This window comes from Protopterus annectens, chromosome 15.part0 (assembly GCF_019279795.1).
Source record: "Protopterus annectens isolate FY-2018-M chromosome 15.part0, PAN1.0, whole genome shotgun sequence".
In the NCBI taxonomy this organism is placed as follows: domain Eukaryota; kingdom Metazoa; phylum Chordata; order Ceratodontiformes; family Protopteridae; genus Protopterus; species Protopterus annectens.
In genome coordinates this window covers 322292554-322307569 of record NC_056749.1, presented here as the reverse complement: position 1 = coordinate 322307569, position 15016 = coordinate 322292554, and the positions used below count along the sequence as shown (strand labels likewise).

General features: G+C 41.2%; 1 protein-coding gene across 3 annotated transcripts in view; it reads right to left on the bottom strand.

The window, feature by feature from the left end:
- Positions 1-2263: 2263 nt before the first annotated feature.
- Positions 2264-15016, bottom strand: part of TSC22D3 (TSC22 domain family member 3) — a 946203-nt gene continuing 933450 nt past the window's right edge. For 2 of the 3 annotated variants that reach the window (XM_044057086.1, XM_044057088.1), the window contains 2 exons: positions 4972-5023; positions 2264-3542 (listed from right to left, as the gene is read on the bottom strand). In XM_044057086.1, the coding sequence (XP_043913021.1) occupies positions 3303-3542; positions 4972-5023 (292 nt within the window). In that variant the 3' untranslated portion in view covers positions 2264-3302. Of the gene's footprint in view, positions 3543-4971; positions 5024-6048; positions 6483-15016 lie in introns of those variants that run through there. The other variant, XM_044057087.1, reaches the window with a different exon arrangement.

Below are 15016 nucleotides of genomic sequence, written 5' to 3'. Positions count from 1 at the left end.
AGCAGCACCATACCTTCACTGCAAACAATGTCTCAATATAAAACAACTAATGTCATTCAAAGGAGGGACGGGTCAACTGTTTGTCAGCATAAAGGAAGACATGCTGACATCATGCTTATACTGAGAAACAAGTAGATAGAAATCCCTCTGTTCATTATGCAGAATCCCCTCCTCTTTTCTTAATAGTCTGTAATAAAATGTCACCATTCTATCTTCTCCTCACATCTTCCTCTCTTCATACAGCAGACGTCTTTCTGTTCATGTTCAGTATGACACTGCAGATCTTCAGATATTTACGCACACCAAGCGAAATCTCAAAAGATACAAGTAGGTGATGCACAGATTTTTAATAAACCGGACTGTGCACTCCATTCAAACACATGACAAGAGAGCTAATCTATTCTCCACAACATCAGTGTGAGGAGGAATTGATGGGGGGGGGTCACAGAACACCCATCATAGGATGAGGACACATTGGTTCCAACTGTAATATGCAAAGCAAAAGGCTAGCCACATACAACAGTGCACAGGAAATACTTTGTGGAATGAGTTGGAAGGCAAAGGGGAAATTATATTGCAGTAATTAGGTCCAGTGACACGCACTACTATCTGTCCATTGCAGTAAATCTGTTTTACTTTTGTTTCCCAAAAAAGTGAAACATTTGCTTTTCCTCCATAATTCCTTTATCAATGACAATCCTGCAGTTTCCTCTGTGCTAGAAATGTTATACCTTTTCAACAGCGCTTTTGTTGGAATTTAACTCTATATCCAACCTGTTATGGAAAGAAAAAAGCACCCTTTCCCATTTCACTTCATTAAAGGACTGTCCAACATTTTATCTATCGAGGTAATACACTGACGGTAAGACCATTTACAAGTACAGCCCCTGTTGGGCTTCCTTACTGCCTTTGAGGTCTAACATTTATTTTACCCCGTGGCTGGGTTGCAGCACATTCTCTTGCAGGACTTCTGCTGCAAACACCACATATGTGCCCCCCCACAAATTATTTGAGGTTTTAAACAAACGAATAATCATGGAGTGTTGAAATGTGCAAAAACCCTTCTTGAAAGACTTTTGCTGTAAATATTGCAGAATATGTATTATCTTCCTTCTGAAACAGACATGCAATTTAGCAGATTAGGGAGTTTAGCTCAAATTCCCCAACAGCACCATCCGATTAGAAGACTTCCTCAGAGCCACACAACAGTCATATGAGGGGTGCAGGAATCAAACTCTGTACCACATGAAATATCTCACTAACAACTCAAAGCCTTTGTTCTCTGCACTAACTACAGCCATGTCCAGCGCAGAAATACCATAGCTGGATTTAATGTTAAATCTATATTTTTGTGTTTGACCACCTGCTTTTTGTATTGGTTCTGCTAACCTTCTCTGTTTTGAAACTACTGACTTTCTACATGAGAAATTCACTCACATGGAACCTTAATTTTGTGTTACATGAAGTAACCTATGAATGTATGGAAGCTGAAAACAGAAAGTTGCACACTATTCCAGAATAATCAGAGTTGTAGCAAGCCCATCTGTACTGTGCCAACTGGAAATTAAAAGCAAAACAAAAAAATTAACACTCAAAACAATTCATTCTGGCACTGGGCTAAAGATGGATAATACTCATCCACTGCCCAGAAAGGACGTGAATGCTACAGCACTACAATTTTACCAAAGATGTTTGCATTTGTCCACTGAGGAGAGCCCTGCCACAGATACTTACACCGACTAGGACAACACCAGTCTGGTTAAGTGACTTGCTCAATTCCAGCATAAGCAAATGGAGAATGAGGGAATCAGAACATGCAAGGACCACAAGAGGCAGGTTCGTATCCTTATAATCTCCTCTGCGAAGTGCCATACCAGGTTCTAATAATAAAATGCAGTAGAAAATGATCACTTGGTTCAGGGATACTGAAAAGATAAGACTTTATACAAGCAGCAGCACCTTACAACTGACAAGATGGTTTACTGGAGCTGGTTATTCCTATTATTGGCTGTTAAAGACTGGTGCACTTTAAGATGTCAATTTTTTTTTCTTGTGTGCAAGAAAGCAAGGACAACATCCCCAGCCTCTCTGTATCTTAAACATCTTCTGGTGTTTTCCATGCCTGGGAGAATTTATCCATTGATGCAATCAGTATATTTACTGCTAATTTATTTGGGTATTCCAGCTAACAACTATTATGCCACAAATCTATCAGAAACATGACTAATAGAACAGGTAAAATTAATAAGACAGACACAAGTTGTATATATAAAGAACATTTATTGCAAAATTGTCATCTTCGTACTCTTACAGCCATGTTTATATGCTCAGATACCACAGTCAAAAACACGATTGCAGTGAAATTGGTGGTGCTACAGTTCTGTTTCTGGAAAAGTTTCACTGAAAACAGCACCATGGTCCTTTTTAAAAGGACCAAATAAAAGTCTTTGGTAGCTAATAAAAGCTAGTAATACATCCGTTAGCAGAAAAAATATATATTCTGTTAACTTTCAGTTTCTATTTAACTGTTCGTTACCAGCTTTTTCCTCAGAGCAAAATACTTAAAGTGAAACCAATCCACCAAGCTGTGTCTGCATACCATCTGTGTTCCGTTGGTAATAGTAAATAATTCCTCACGGCTGTTAAGCTCTATACAAAAGTCCTTTCCACCAAAATTAGACGAACATCTCTAAAAGGATGGATACCTGAACAAAAAAGGGCATCTTGTAACTCCAAGTGGTAAAGCCCCAAAAACGTCAAAGTCTAGAAGCCATGCCTCATTATACAATAATGAACAGCACTGTCAAGTCCGTCATAACCTTTTGCATTGGGAGCTTTCATAAAGTAAAAAAAAAAAGGGGGGGGGTCTGGATGTTGGTTGCCAGCATGTTTAAACTTCTGATCATCTCAAAACTGTTCTACTGGGAAAGCAGCATGGTAAGCCATAGCAGTGTACCTCATGGCGAACCCTTGCGATGTCCACTGCTGCCAAAACTTGCTCCTGCCACCTGCAGCAACCTCTCCTTTATTATCCTTAATGCCCCTGGAGGAGAGTGGGCAGGAAGCGGGAGCCCCAACTTCATTTTGTCAGCCAAGTCCCAATGCAACCTCTAGTGCTTGATCGAAAACAGTCTTAATACACAGAAAAAAACAGTCTTGTGCCATTGGAACATCTACCAACAACCGGCTGCTGCCCAGCTATCGGACGCTGTACATTTTTCCACGTGCAACAATGCTTAGGGAAATGAAGGGTCATACAAAATAAATGTCTGGTGGCTCTGCCCACCCCAAGACAGAGCCACTTATACAGCAGAGCCGCTTGCATGTGGTGATGCATCCTTTGGGGTCACAGGCTGCTTCTCGGGGGTCTCAGGAGGTAAACGGGCTTGAAATTTTTCTAGCTGCTCTGGACTGGCTAGTGTCCTCAGCAGGCTGTTTTCCCGCTCAAGCTGACTGTTCTTCTCTACCAAGTCCTTGATCTGCTCCTTCAGGACCTCCACCTCTTCTCGTACTGCATACATTAAGTGATTTTTTACAAGGTCCTGCAAAAAGGAGTAAAAACAGGCACATTAGAAATTGAAATGTCTAATAATCAACCCAATAAATCACCTTTGTATTTTTTTTCTGTCACACACAGTTCATATTTCCCAATTTATTACAGAAATCTTAAAAGAAATTACCTTTTCATGCACTGGTAAAAGGGATTCAGATGTGTTTTTAAAAAGTTAACACCCTCAACTGTTCAATACAGTACACCACAGCCCAAGAACATGTTCTTGAAATACTGTGGTACACATGCTGCAAATGAAAAGCAATTCTAGGCTTTGTACCATACCTTTAGTTCTCCCTCACTACATTTCCACAACAGTTTCACTTAAATATAAACTTAACACCACTATGCATTTGTGCGTAAAGTGGTCTGCAATTAGCTAGTACATTATGCACAAACGGGTAGGAATGCAGACATCTTCCTACAACTTGCGTAATTAACAATAAACAGACCACACACAATTTTTCATTGTCACTTTTTTGAATATCTTATGACAAAAACTGAATTAAAACATTCACTGCAGCAAGACTGTGTGCAAGCTGTACTGTACCCCCTCCTAAACACTGTCATAATCCGGTAAGCACAAACATCTCCTTTTAAAGGGAGATCAGTTACTCACAAAGCATTATTGCCAATTCACAAACTTCAAAGCATACTACTAATAAACAGGAGATGCATGTTTCAATACAGTACTACATTTAGAGAAAAAGAAAGCACCCCACTCACATAATGTACTAACCATTTTGACTATGTAAACTATCACGGCTTTCTGGTATCCTTCCAGAGCTGTCTGAATCTCAATTTCAGTGCAACTTCGTTTGTGCCATTTATATTTTGGATTAATAAACTTGGCTATATTAAATATGCTGCCACTGTAAGGTAAGCAGGACCCCTATGGCACAGTCTCAGCTCTCCTGTTTCAATTCCTTCAGCTTCCCTCTTTGCAGCAGCACTGCAGTGCTTTTCTATCCAATGAGCATCCCAGGCTACAGCCTACCTCAGCAGTCTGCCTGGAGACAAGCAGTTTATCCCTGCATACCACTCAGATGGTGGGGGAGGGGTTCTGGCTAGTCATAAATTATCCAGTAGGTTGCTGTGGATACATGATCCCATTGGGAGAATCTAGCATCACGGCTGAGACACTATCTTTTCAATACAGTGCTAAAATGCCCACAGCAACACCCCTATACCTGTACACTCTGCTAAAGGGTTACCTTGAGCTGCTAAATATTCACTTTTAATGCCCAATCACCAGAATGCCATATATTGGGAGTGGGGCAATTCGTAGTTCTGTTTTAACAGCACCGGTTATTACTATTCATAGAATTATTTCACCATAAGACAAATTTCGAACTTGTGCGACTACACACTTACTTCAAACGTGATAGCATATGCTAAAAAAATAAACAAGTAATTCTTACCATTGCTTGTTCAATCTTGTTGTCAATGGCCACAACACTTGCTCCAGAAGCACTGTAAAACACAAACAGAAGGAGAAGTTAATATACCTTCAACCATAGAAATGCATCACACGACCGACTACTTATGCTTTTGTCTTCTACTGGTCCCCAACCAAAATGCATCTATCGGTCATATCAGCAAAACTAGTAAGTACACTGCATACCCTTCAATAAACACAATCACAACTTTTTACACCAGTGTTTGCTGTTAAGGCAATAAATGCTTACTTAAGCATTTATCTATAAAAATAAGACCCATTAAATACAATGGTCCTAGGAAAATGATTGCTCAAGCCAACTGCTTAAATAAATAAAATGCAACCGGTTAACTATGCAGCCATTGATGCTGTGCTATTTAAACTTTTTTTCTTTTAGAAGTTGTGTGAACTGTAAAATAACCAGGCACAAAAGCGCAATAGCTGGAGTACCTTTAAATATCGCACTTATCAAATATGACTGCACAGACACTCTGTAAAGAATAAATTTATACAGATGGTAAAATCTTCCGAGTATGGCTGCAACTGCCCCGCATTTGATACAAATGGCAAGAGTTAAAGGAGCAGACAAAAAAAATCATGAAGCAAAAACGAAATGGGGGTGGGGTAACCGTGCATTTTCCACCTCACCAACCTTTCCTTAATAAGTGGCTTACACCATTGCTATATAATCGTAAAAGCAGCATTTTTGACCTTGTGCAAGACTCAATAACGACTTGGCAGACAGCTTGCAGGTAGGGTGGGGCAAAGAATTCCCCTGCAAGTCGCATGACCTACAACAATAGACGAGGTCCCCCACCCTGTTGTCACTCTAGGGCAGAAGCCCTACTCCTTTGGGTTACAGTTAGTGACCATAACACGGATACAGTAATACAAGAATTACTAGATCTTGCAAAGAGTAAACTGCACGATAAAAAAATATATTGAAAAAACAAAACTTTTAAAGCCCCCCCCCCCTCCCCTCCATTTAAGTATGCCAGTGTTTGCAACACCCAGCACGGACTTTTTATTTGGTTGGCTGCTCCGTGGAGGAGATGCTTACCTGTTGTCTAGTTTAACCGACACCACGTCCCCACCAAGTAAGGACGAAAAAAATGAGATGGAGTAGTTGTGCAGCTGGTACACTGCAACCTCCATGGGAGATTGATAAAGCTCTGCACTCATGATGAACATATAAACGGATGAGGTAACCGTACACAAGAGAAACAAAAATCTCAGACCCGACTTGAAGTGGGCTACCAAACCGAGCAGCAGGCAAATGCTTCTGCAAAAAGTATGGTAAAACGACAGAAATAAAAAAACTATGCAGAAACACAGCGTCAACTAAAACACAAGATCGCGATCTGCCGTTAAGAACTTACTCGAGCGGTTTCTGCTACACCTGCGCGTAAAAAGCACTTTACTTATTTTTCTGTTCAAGTATCTGAATAAAAGACCCTTACTGTACTGCACACTTAAACCAGACTGTACGGTTATTTTTCGCACTGCGGTTTAAATAAATGTAGGTCATGAATATGCAGATAGTTACTTGCGTCATTCGGTCGCACGACAGCTCGTCCACGCCCACTTATAGGGCTTTTTTTTCAAGAGGACAGCTTAACCATTTGTTCCTCCTTGCGTGACTCGAGGACGGAGTATTCCGCCCTTCCCCCATCCTTTAAGGCTGTGCTGGCATGGCTTTCGTGTGTTATATAAAAAGGTCATGCCTTGCCTTGTTTTGCTTGACGATGAAATGCTATTGACTTTTTTTTAACCACGGGAGAGGCAATGCCATAATCGTATTAGCCTTAATAAAGCAACTTGGTAGAAAGTATAATAAATCAGACACGAGTTTCTTGGTTAAAAAGAAGCTGTGCAAAAAGTGGTTGTGCGTATAAATAAACATCATACAATTTATTTACAAAACGTAGCATGTATAATCCCCCCATAAGCATAGCAGTGCAGTAAAACAAAATATCAACTATTAGGTGTACAGGGTAATAATGAGGCAAACAGGACTTTTAACTACTATAAGCAGAAACAGCTCCTAGACTGCACCTTAACTTAGAAATTGTTACATATGTGCAACCTTTTATGTGAACTAATTCCGTGTGGTAACTTACGTGTATTTAGCCGGGAATTGTTGCTCAAAAGAATCTTTGGATCCGTCCAAACACCAGGGTGGCAATTTAAACCAAATATCCCGTCGAGATGCTGCATCCGATGGTGGTATTAGTCTGAAAAACAGCCCCTGCCTTAGTCAAGGTCTGTGTGTTTCTATTTGCAATGCCAAGAGCAAACTGCAAAGAGCATGTGTAGAACTGCTTCAAACCTGTTTGCTAAAATAGCACCCAAAACAATAGGTGCATGCTCTGTCTGTACACTGACAAAAAGGAAAAGAAATATGAGCTGAACCGAATGGAGACAAGCCAGAAGGGACGTTAACATTTGATTATGAAACTCGCTGAGATTGGAATTATGATGTGTAAACAATAAATATTAATGGATCCAAAATGTACTAAATATGAAAAAACTATATTATATCGTGGTATTCCTACTAACATGATTGGTTTCTATTCCTTCTGCATGTTGAATTTTCATAATGCAACAATATTACTTACGTTTATTAATAATATGTTGTTAAAGTAGCAGAACATGCCTTATCATTTAGTAACCACGTATGAACTGCGCTGTTATGCCGAAGAATCGGCAAAACAAGACAATGGGGCGCAGCTGGCTTTTCTTGTGTTATGCAACTCGGAACCTAGCAAAAAGCGACAGCCGGCAAGGAAGTTGCAATGCTCATTAGTCCCCCACCCAAAGAAGTGAAACTTTTTTGAACTAGTAGGAACACAGTGTCCTTGACTTACAGCCATATTTTTTGTATCAAACGTTGCTTACAGAAGACAGCCTTCTAAAGTCTAGGAAGGGAACTAACCCCGACTGGTGACTTGCTGATCTGCATTTGAAAGAAACATACATATAGTGTCACTTGCGACGCCTTAGCCTCTGCTATAAGACTGTCCATCCCCCACGCATTCAACGAACAACATCAACCTTTGCAGCTACAGACAACTCTAAAACGAAACGAAAGCTTTGCGCGTTATATAGACATGCATACTGTTCACAGAACGCATTAAGTAGAACGTATGTTCACATTTTGGAATATTCCACCATTACAAATTCATTAGTGTTTATGGCACGGCAGTGCTTTGTATAAGGGATGTTTACTTATTTATTTGTGTTTTGCTCACAGCGTCATTTTAAGAGTGTTAACAATTAAGAAAAAACAACTTGCCCCGTTATTTATACACAATTAATCCACATTAATAGTACCGATTTACAGCATACTGGGAAACACTGCCCTGATATGACTCTACCAGCAGGAAATTACAGACACTTCTAAGTCACATTATTAATAGTTGGACAATGGTGCTAGGGGATTCATGACGAGGAAAACAAGTGGACTGCAGTGTGTAACAGAAGCCTTGCCTATGTGAATAATAACTTAAAGACTTACGAAGGCAGCAAAACAACGCCTAGAAAAATGAATTCACATTATTTGGAGAATATATCCCAATATAATTGCTGACAAAACAGCGACGGAAATATTAATCGATATCTCAATCTGAAGAGGGGTAATAATAAGGACCATCTTAACAGCACGCACACACACAAAAAAAAAATAATAATAAAGGAGTAAAGAAGGAAGTCGTTGCTATAAAAACTTCGCGGTCAAGCTGATAAAACAGCCAGGCGACGCACATTCCAGCGTTGCAAAGCTAGTATCACGCGATCAAAACAAGTCTGCCGCGCGCTGCTTCCCTGCGCTGTCAATCACAACAGCTGGTTTGTTTTGCCAGCTCAGCTCCATTCTTCAAGCAGTACTCTGTCTTAGGTTGCCCCATGCTGGTCATAAAATGAACTATAAGCAATTAAGCACTGATGTTTCCAGTACATTCTGCAAGACTGAATTAAAAATAATTTCACTGATCTTACCCCGCATTAGCAGTTGTTTTTTCAGTAAAAAATATCCTTATTTATCCTATGAGTTTCTTCACACATGCCAAAGAAATAAGTGTGATACTTGGTTGATTCATAGGTTGGTACTAGGCTATCCGACCTAGGGCCTATACAAGCCAAGCCATAACAATTCCCCGGCTATTTCTTCCCACCATATTTACTTCCCTGGACCCCCTGTCTAGCAAGTCGACTGATGTGATCCCCGGTGTGAATTTCCTATCTCCCATCCAGTTGTCAAGGTTCCTTTTGAAGAGGGCAAAGAAGCGCTCTGCTTGATGTGTATGGGCAGTCTATACCAGAGTCTGGGGAGTCTCTAGGTCGGGAACCTACCCCGCCAGCATGTTTTGTTCATTGTGATGACAAGGTTTAGATCCTTGGAGCGTGTGACTCTGAGGGATTGGGATTTCTTTAAGTGTAGCATGTCCGACTGCTCTAGGTTTGACAAGGCCTTGTATGTTAAGCAGAGATTGCCTCTGAGTAGATGATATGCGACAGAGTATAGCTGGAGTTTTTTTTAGATGGTCAGCATAGGGCATCTGCTTTAGGCCTGTGATACTTTTAGTGAGGTATTTCTGCGGCCTTTCCAGTTGTTGCAGATGTCTTGAGAGGTACATACAGGGTTGTCAGATTTCATATCAGCCAGGTAGGGACAAAAAAAAAAAAAGTGAAACGCAAAAGAAAAAAAAAAGTCTTTAATGCAGAACAGAGTTCCACATTAAAGATCTGCAGTAAACATGGAGCTTCTCGTGTTTAATGCGGAACATTGCAGTTCCGCATTCAACAGAAGTAGCTCCGTGTTTAGCGATTTTTGATTAGCCCGTATACCGGCATATGGGCCAATCAAAAATCGCTAAACACGGAGCTACTTCTGTTTAATGCGGAACACAAGAAGCTCCGTGTTTAGCGATTTTTGATTGGCCTGTATGCTAGGTATACGGGCCAATCAAAAAAATAAACAAAGCGGAGGCTGGCCGGGATTTAAACCGGCAGGGCGGGACACGGGATCAGGCTGCTGATCTCGGGACAGTCCCGTCCAAATAGGGACGTCTGGCAACCCTGGGTACATACCAAACTGGGCATTGTATTCTATAATGGATCTAATGAGGGATGAGTACAGTGGGACAATGACCTCCTTTTTTCTGGATGAAAAGCTCTTAGTGATGAGGTGTGCCACATAGAAGGATTTCCTGACTGTTGTGGCGATGTGGTTATCGAAGGTGAGACCACTGTCCACCTGTGTCCCTAAGTCTCATCACACTTTCGGTGTGTAGTGTACTGCCACTTATGTGGTAATTCATGGGTGCATGTTTTTTCGCAAAGGGGATAACTATGCATTTCTGGCATTGAGCTGGAGCCCATGGCTTTGGCACCAAGCATCTGTTTCTGTAAGGCCCTTTTGTAAAATATCCACATAATTTGGGGATTCAATAATAGCTCCCAGTTTGCAGTTATCTGCGAACTTTGTTAGCCAGAGTCCCTTAGTGATGGCCTGTTCTTCAGTGAAGTAGATGCCAAACAAGATTAGTCCCAGGACTGAACCCTGAGGTACTCCACTTGTCACCTGTCTGGAGATGGATTTGTAGTCGGCTACTTTTACAGTGTGGGTTCTGTCAGTAAGCCGGTTGGCAACCCATCCAGTGATGTAGGGATTAATGCCCAGCTTAGTAAGTGTATCTATGATTCCAGAGTGGGGGATGGTGTTGAAGGCCTTGGCAAGGTCCAGATAGGCTGTGTGGATCGCCGTACCCTCATCCACAGCTCTTGAGACATTCAAAGAAGTCAGTCAGGTTCAGGAGACAAGATCAGCCCTTCACAAACCCAAACTGGGTGGGGTCCAGTGTTTGAAGGTTGCCAATGTAGTCAAACAACTCCCAATAAAGGGCAATGAAATATGAATACAAAAACCACGAAAACTGCTTCCAGGAACCAGCAACCACACCAAGCTTAGGAAAGTGTATTTATTACACACTGACTAAGCGCTTTCACCAAGTGTTTGGCTTCTTCAGAGTCAGTGTCTACAAAACTACATAAGCATTTTATACATACAACTTAATGACATTACAAACCCTTTCTATTAATTGATACACACACCCTTCCAATCAATTAACAATTTGTTACACAGTTTACTAAAACTGAACCTATTACAAGCATAACTATACACTTTAAAATTGACTTATTATGTATATAAAATCACACATAAATACTTTTGTCAAATGCATGTACTGAATCACATAAAACTTATTCCACAGTTATATATAAACATTAATACTCAAAATTAACCTAAATACAACCTAAATAATACTAGCCCTGTGTCTCAAAACTGGTTTCATTGAGATATAATCATTAATGCCCGGTTGTCTTGTGGCATTTAATCTCAACTGCCATGTTGTTTCTAAAAGTGCTACTCTATTGCTAACATCCCCTCCTTGTTCAGCGAAAACTCTATCTATAATAAAAAATACAAATTTTTTAAACCCCCTACAATTGGCGCTGTGAAGGTATAATGCATTATGTGTATCCTTGTTTTTCACAGCTCTAACATGTTCTACTATCCTTTCACGTAGTCTACGGGTAGTCATACCCACATAAAATGCATCGCAGGTTATACATGAGGCCACATACACTAAATTCTTTGTGTTACAATTACAAGAACCCGGGCAAGGCAAAGTATGCCCATACCCTTTAACACAAACATATGTGCCCTTTCAATACCTTTCAAATTATCTTTGAATTATCTATTTGAAAGGTACTTGAGAAAGAGAGATTAGAAATAGGACATCTAAGATGTCAAAATGTGGTTGTTGTAGAGGCTGCAGGTATATTGCGGAGGGCACATATTTTAGTAAACTGTGTAACAAATTGTTAATTGATTGGAAGGGTGTGTGTATCAATTAATAGAAAGGGTTTGTGATGTCATTAAGTTGTATGTATAAAATGCTTATGTAGTTTTGTAGACACTGACTCTGAAGAAGCCAAACACTTGGTGAAAGCGCTTAGTCAGTGTGTAATAAATACACTTTCCTAAGCTTGGTGTGGTTGCTGGTTCCTGGAAGCAGTTTTCGTGGTTTTTGTATTCAAGGTTGCCAATGTCTTTGTTTATAAGTTCCATGATAATACGTTCCATGGCCTTGCAGATCAGGCTCATCAGACTGATAGGGTGGTAGTTCCCAGGATCCAAGGTGGATCATCCCTTGTGAAGTAGGATAACTGTAGCTGTGTGCCACTCAGTGGGCACAAAGCCTGAGGTGAGGCTATGATTAAACATGACACTTGGGTGAGGTGCCAGTTCATTTTGTAGTTCATGTAGTACACAGCCCAGGATGTCATCTGATCCCATAGATGCTGTATTCTTAGCTTTGGAGAGTGCGTTTTTTTACCTGTGTGGCCGTTATTACCGAAATTTGACAATCTTTCAGTATTGAGATTGGCCCTTTAGGGGGTGAGAGAGGGGTGAAGTTGGCACTGAATCGATCTGCCAGGATATTGGAATTATCCTTGGGATCAGTATATTTAATGCCATTCTGTTGTAGCTCAGAGCAGATCTGAGCATTGCCATGTAGATTCTTGACATAGCTATAAAATGTCTTGTGGTTGTCTTTGGAATCTTTGGCAATTCTATTTTCGTAACTAGCTTTGGAGGATTTTATGAGGGATCACATCTTCTTACTGAGGCCGGTAAGGGAGATTTTTGCATCCTGGGATTTTCTACTTTTCTGCAAGAGTTTCTTCCTTTTGTTGTAAAGTTTGTTTATGGCAGGAGACCACCAGATTGGCTTCCTTTTTTTTGGGAGGAGAGCATCTTGGTTCTATTTTGGATGGCATGATTCATGCACGAGTGAATGTGCTCATACAGTGCCTTAGTGTAGGATTCAGCAGTCGAACTTTCAGTTCCCATCTGCATGGGTGTCATGAAGTTTGTCACTTCTGACTTGAGTAGCATGAAGTTGGCTTTGGAGAAGTTTTTTACTGAGGTTTCCTTACTGGGGGGGGGGGGGATGTCAAGGGTGATTTGCTTATGGTCAGGCCTGACCAATGAGGGGGTGACCATAGGTGTGGAGCATCGATTTCCCATGTTGGTAATGACCATGTCTAGGATATTGGAGCCCCTGGTGGCACTATAGATTTGTTGATCCAGGGCACTGGAATTTATGAATTCCAAGAACTGTTGGGCAAAGGTGTTGGTACACGAGTAGTTTTCCTAGTAAATGGCGGGGTAGTTGAAATCACCCGTTATTAGGGTGTTTGGTTGTATCTTAATATTTTCCAGTATGTAAAGGTGTAGTGAGAATCTTGGGGCATGGTGGGGGATCTGTAGCAAGCTACAGTTTGGATTGCAGTCTTGCCTAGTGTTAGTTGCACCTGGAGAATTTCAGATGCATTGTGTTGGGCAACTGGCCTAGTGGTGTGAATGTCCTTGGTGAATATGGACACTCCTCCACCTTTTAATGTTTCTGTCCTGGTTTGGTGGCCGAAAAGTGTTGTAAGAGTTGTAGCCTGGTGTTGCAGGAGTTCTCTTTGGAGCCTTGAACCAGGTCTCAGTTACTGCACAGATATCGATGTTCTCCATTTTTAGGAGTGCCTCGAGAGAGTGTATTTTGAGGTTTAGACTTCTAGCAACTAAGCATTACCTTCAGATTTTGCATGCTTGTACCTATTACGGTGGTGGTTTTGTCCTTTGAACTTTGCCTAAGGCACTATAGGGGTGGCAAAAGCCTTAGCCAGTAACGTGAATCCTAGAGGCGACAGGTGCAGACCATCTCTGCCAAAGCATCGTGGTCAGTCAATCATGTCATCCCAGGCAGACAGATACTGGATCCCCTTTTAATGACACCAGAAGCTTAGCCAGTTGTTGAAGTCAGTCATTTTGTCCTTATACTGTGGTATCATTCTGGGCGAATGCAGGATGCTATTCAGGGCTAGGGTCATACCTGCCTGGGCCACATGATCTGAGAGCTCTTCCATGTCTCTCTTCATGTAGTCCAGGGAGGCACGTCTCAAGTCATTCACTCCAACATGGACAATGACAGAGTCATATTTGTACTTGTTGTGGAGTGACTTGAGTGCATGCGTTATGTGGCAGATCCTGGCACCTGACAGGCAGCTGACTGTAATTTTCTCCTTGTTCAGCCTGGAGAGTAGGACATCAGTGTGCCTGACTATAGACACACCTATGACTAAAGTGTTGGGTATGTTGTCTTGCTTTAGGGGCTGTTGTTGTGTGGCACATTAGTGTTGTGAGTTATGTGACACTTTGGTTGTGATTGGTGTTTGTTTGCATTTCAGCTTCAGAGGTCCTTGTTGCTTGGGCAGGTTACTGTTATGGGCCTCTGCATATGAGGGTTTAGTGTTGCTATGTGAGGGTGTTGGTGGTATGGGTTTAGAAGGGCTATGTGCTGCTTCAGGTGTAGTGACTGTCTAGCACAATCTTGGGTGGAGAGAGCTTTGCTTCCAGTTTGGCTAAGTAACTGCATCTCTCGCAGGTTGTAGTGTTGGGTGGTAGGAGGAGAGGGTTGTCTGTGTACATGAGGCAATTGCTACATTGCTCCAGTATGCCCAGATTCACCAGGTGGACAGGAGAAATCACCGGATGCTGACCCTTGGACATGCCTGATTTGGTGCTTTATTTTTTTGTAAAGTACAAGAGCTGTTTTCCCTTACCTTAGCAAGGTACTTTGCAATTATAGGCTGTTTAGTGCCTACAATTAATTTCTCCTTATTTACAAGGAGAGTTGAGTGCTTGTATCAGTTTAAGGCTTCCTATTGCTTCCCAGCAGGTTTTAGAGCAAGTGCTAGTCACAGGGATGCTTAAAGGTAAGATGAAAAAAAAATGGTTTATCCTAAACACTGTAGTGTGCACTAGAGGAATTAGATGTGACAACTTTAGATCCTGCTCTGTGATTCTCTAATGTGACGCACCATTTAAGCCATTGTCCTTACTCACTGCGAATTTTAAATTTGGTTAAGAATTACTAATGGAGTAGAATAATGTTGCTAGTTCTTGTTTAAAC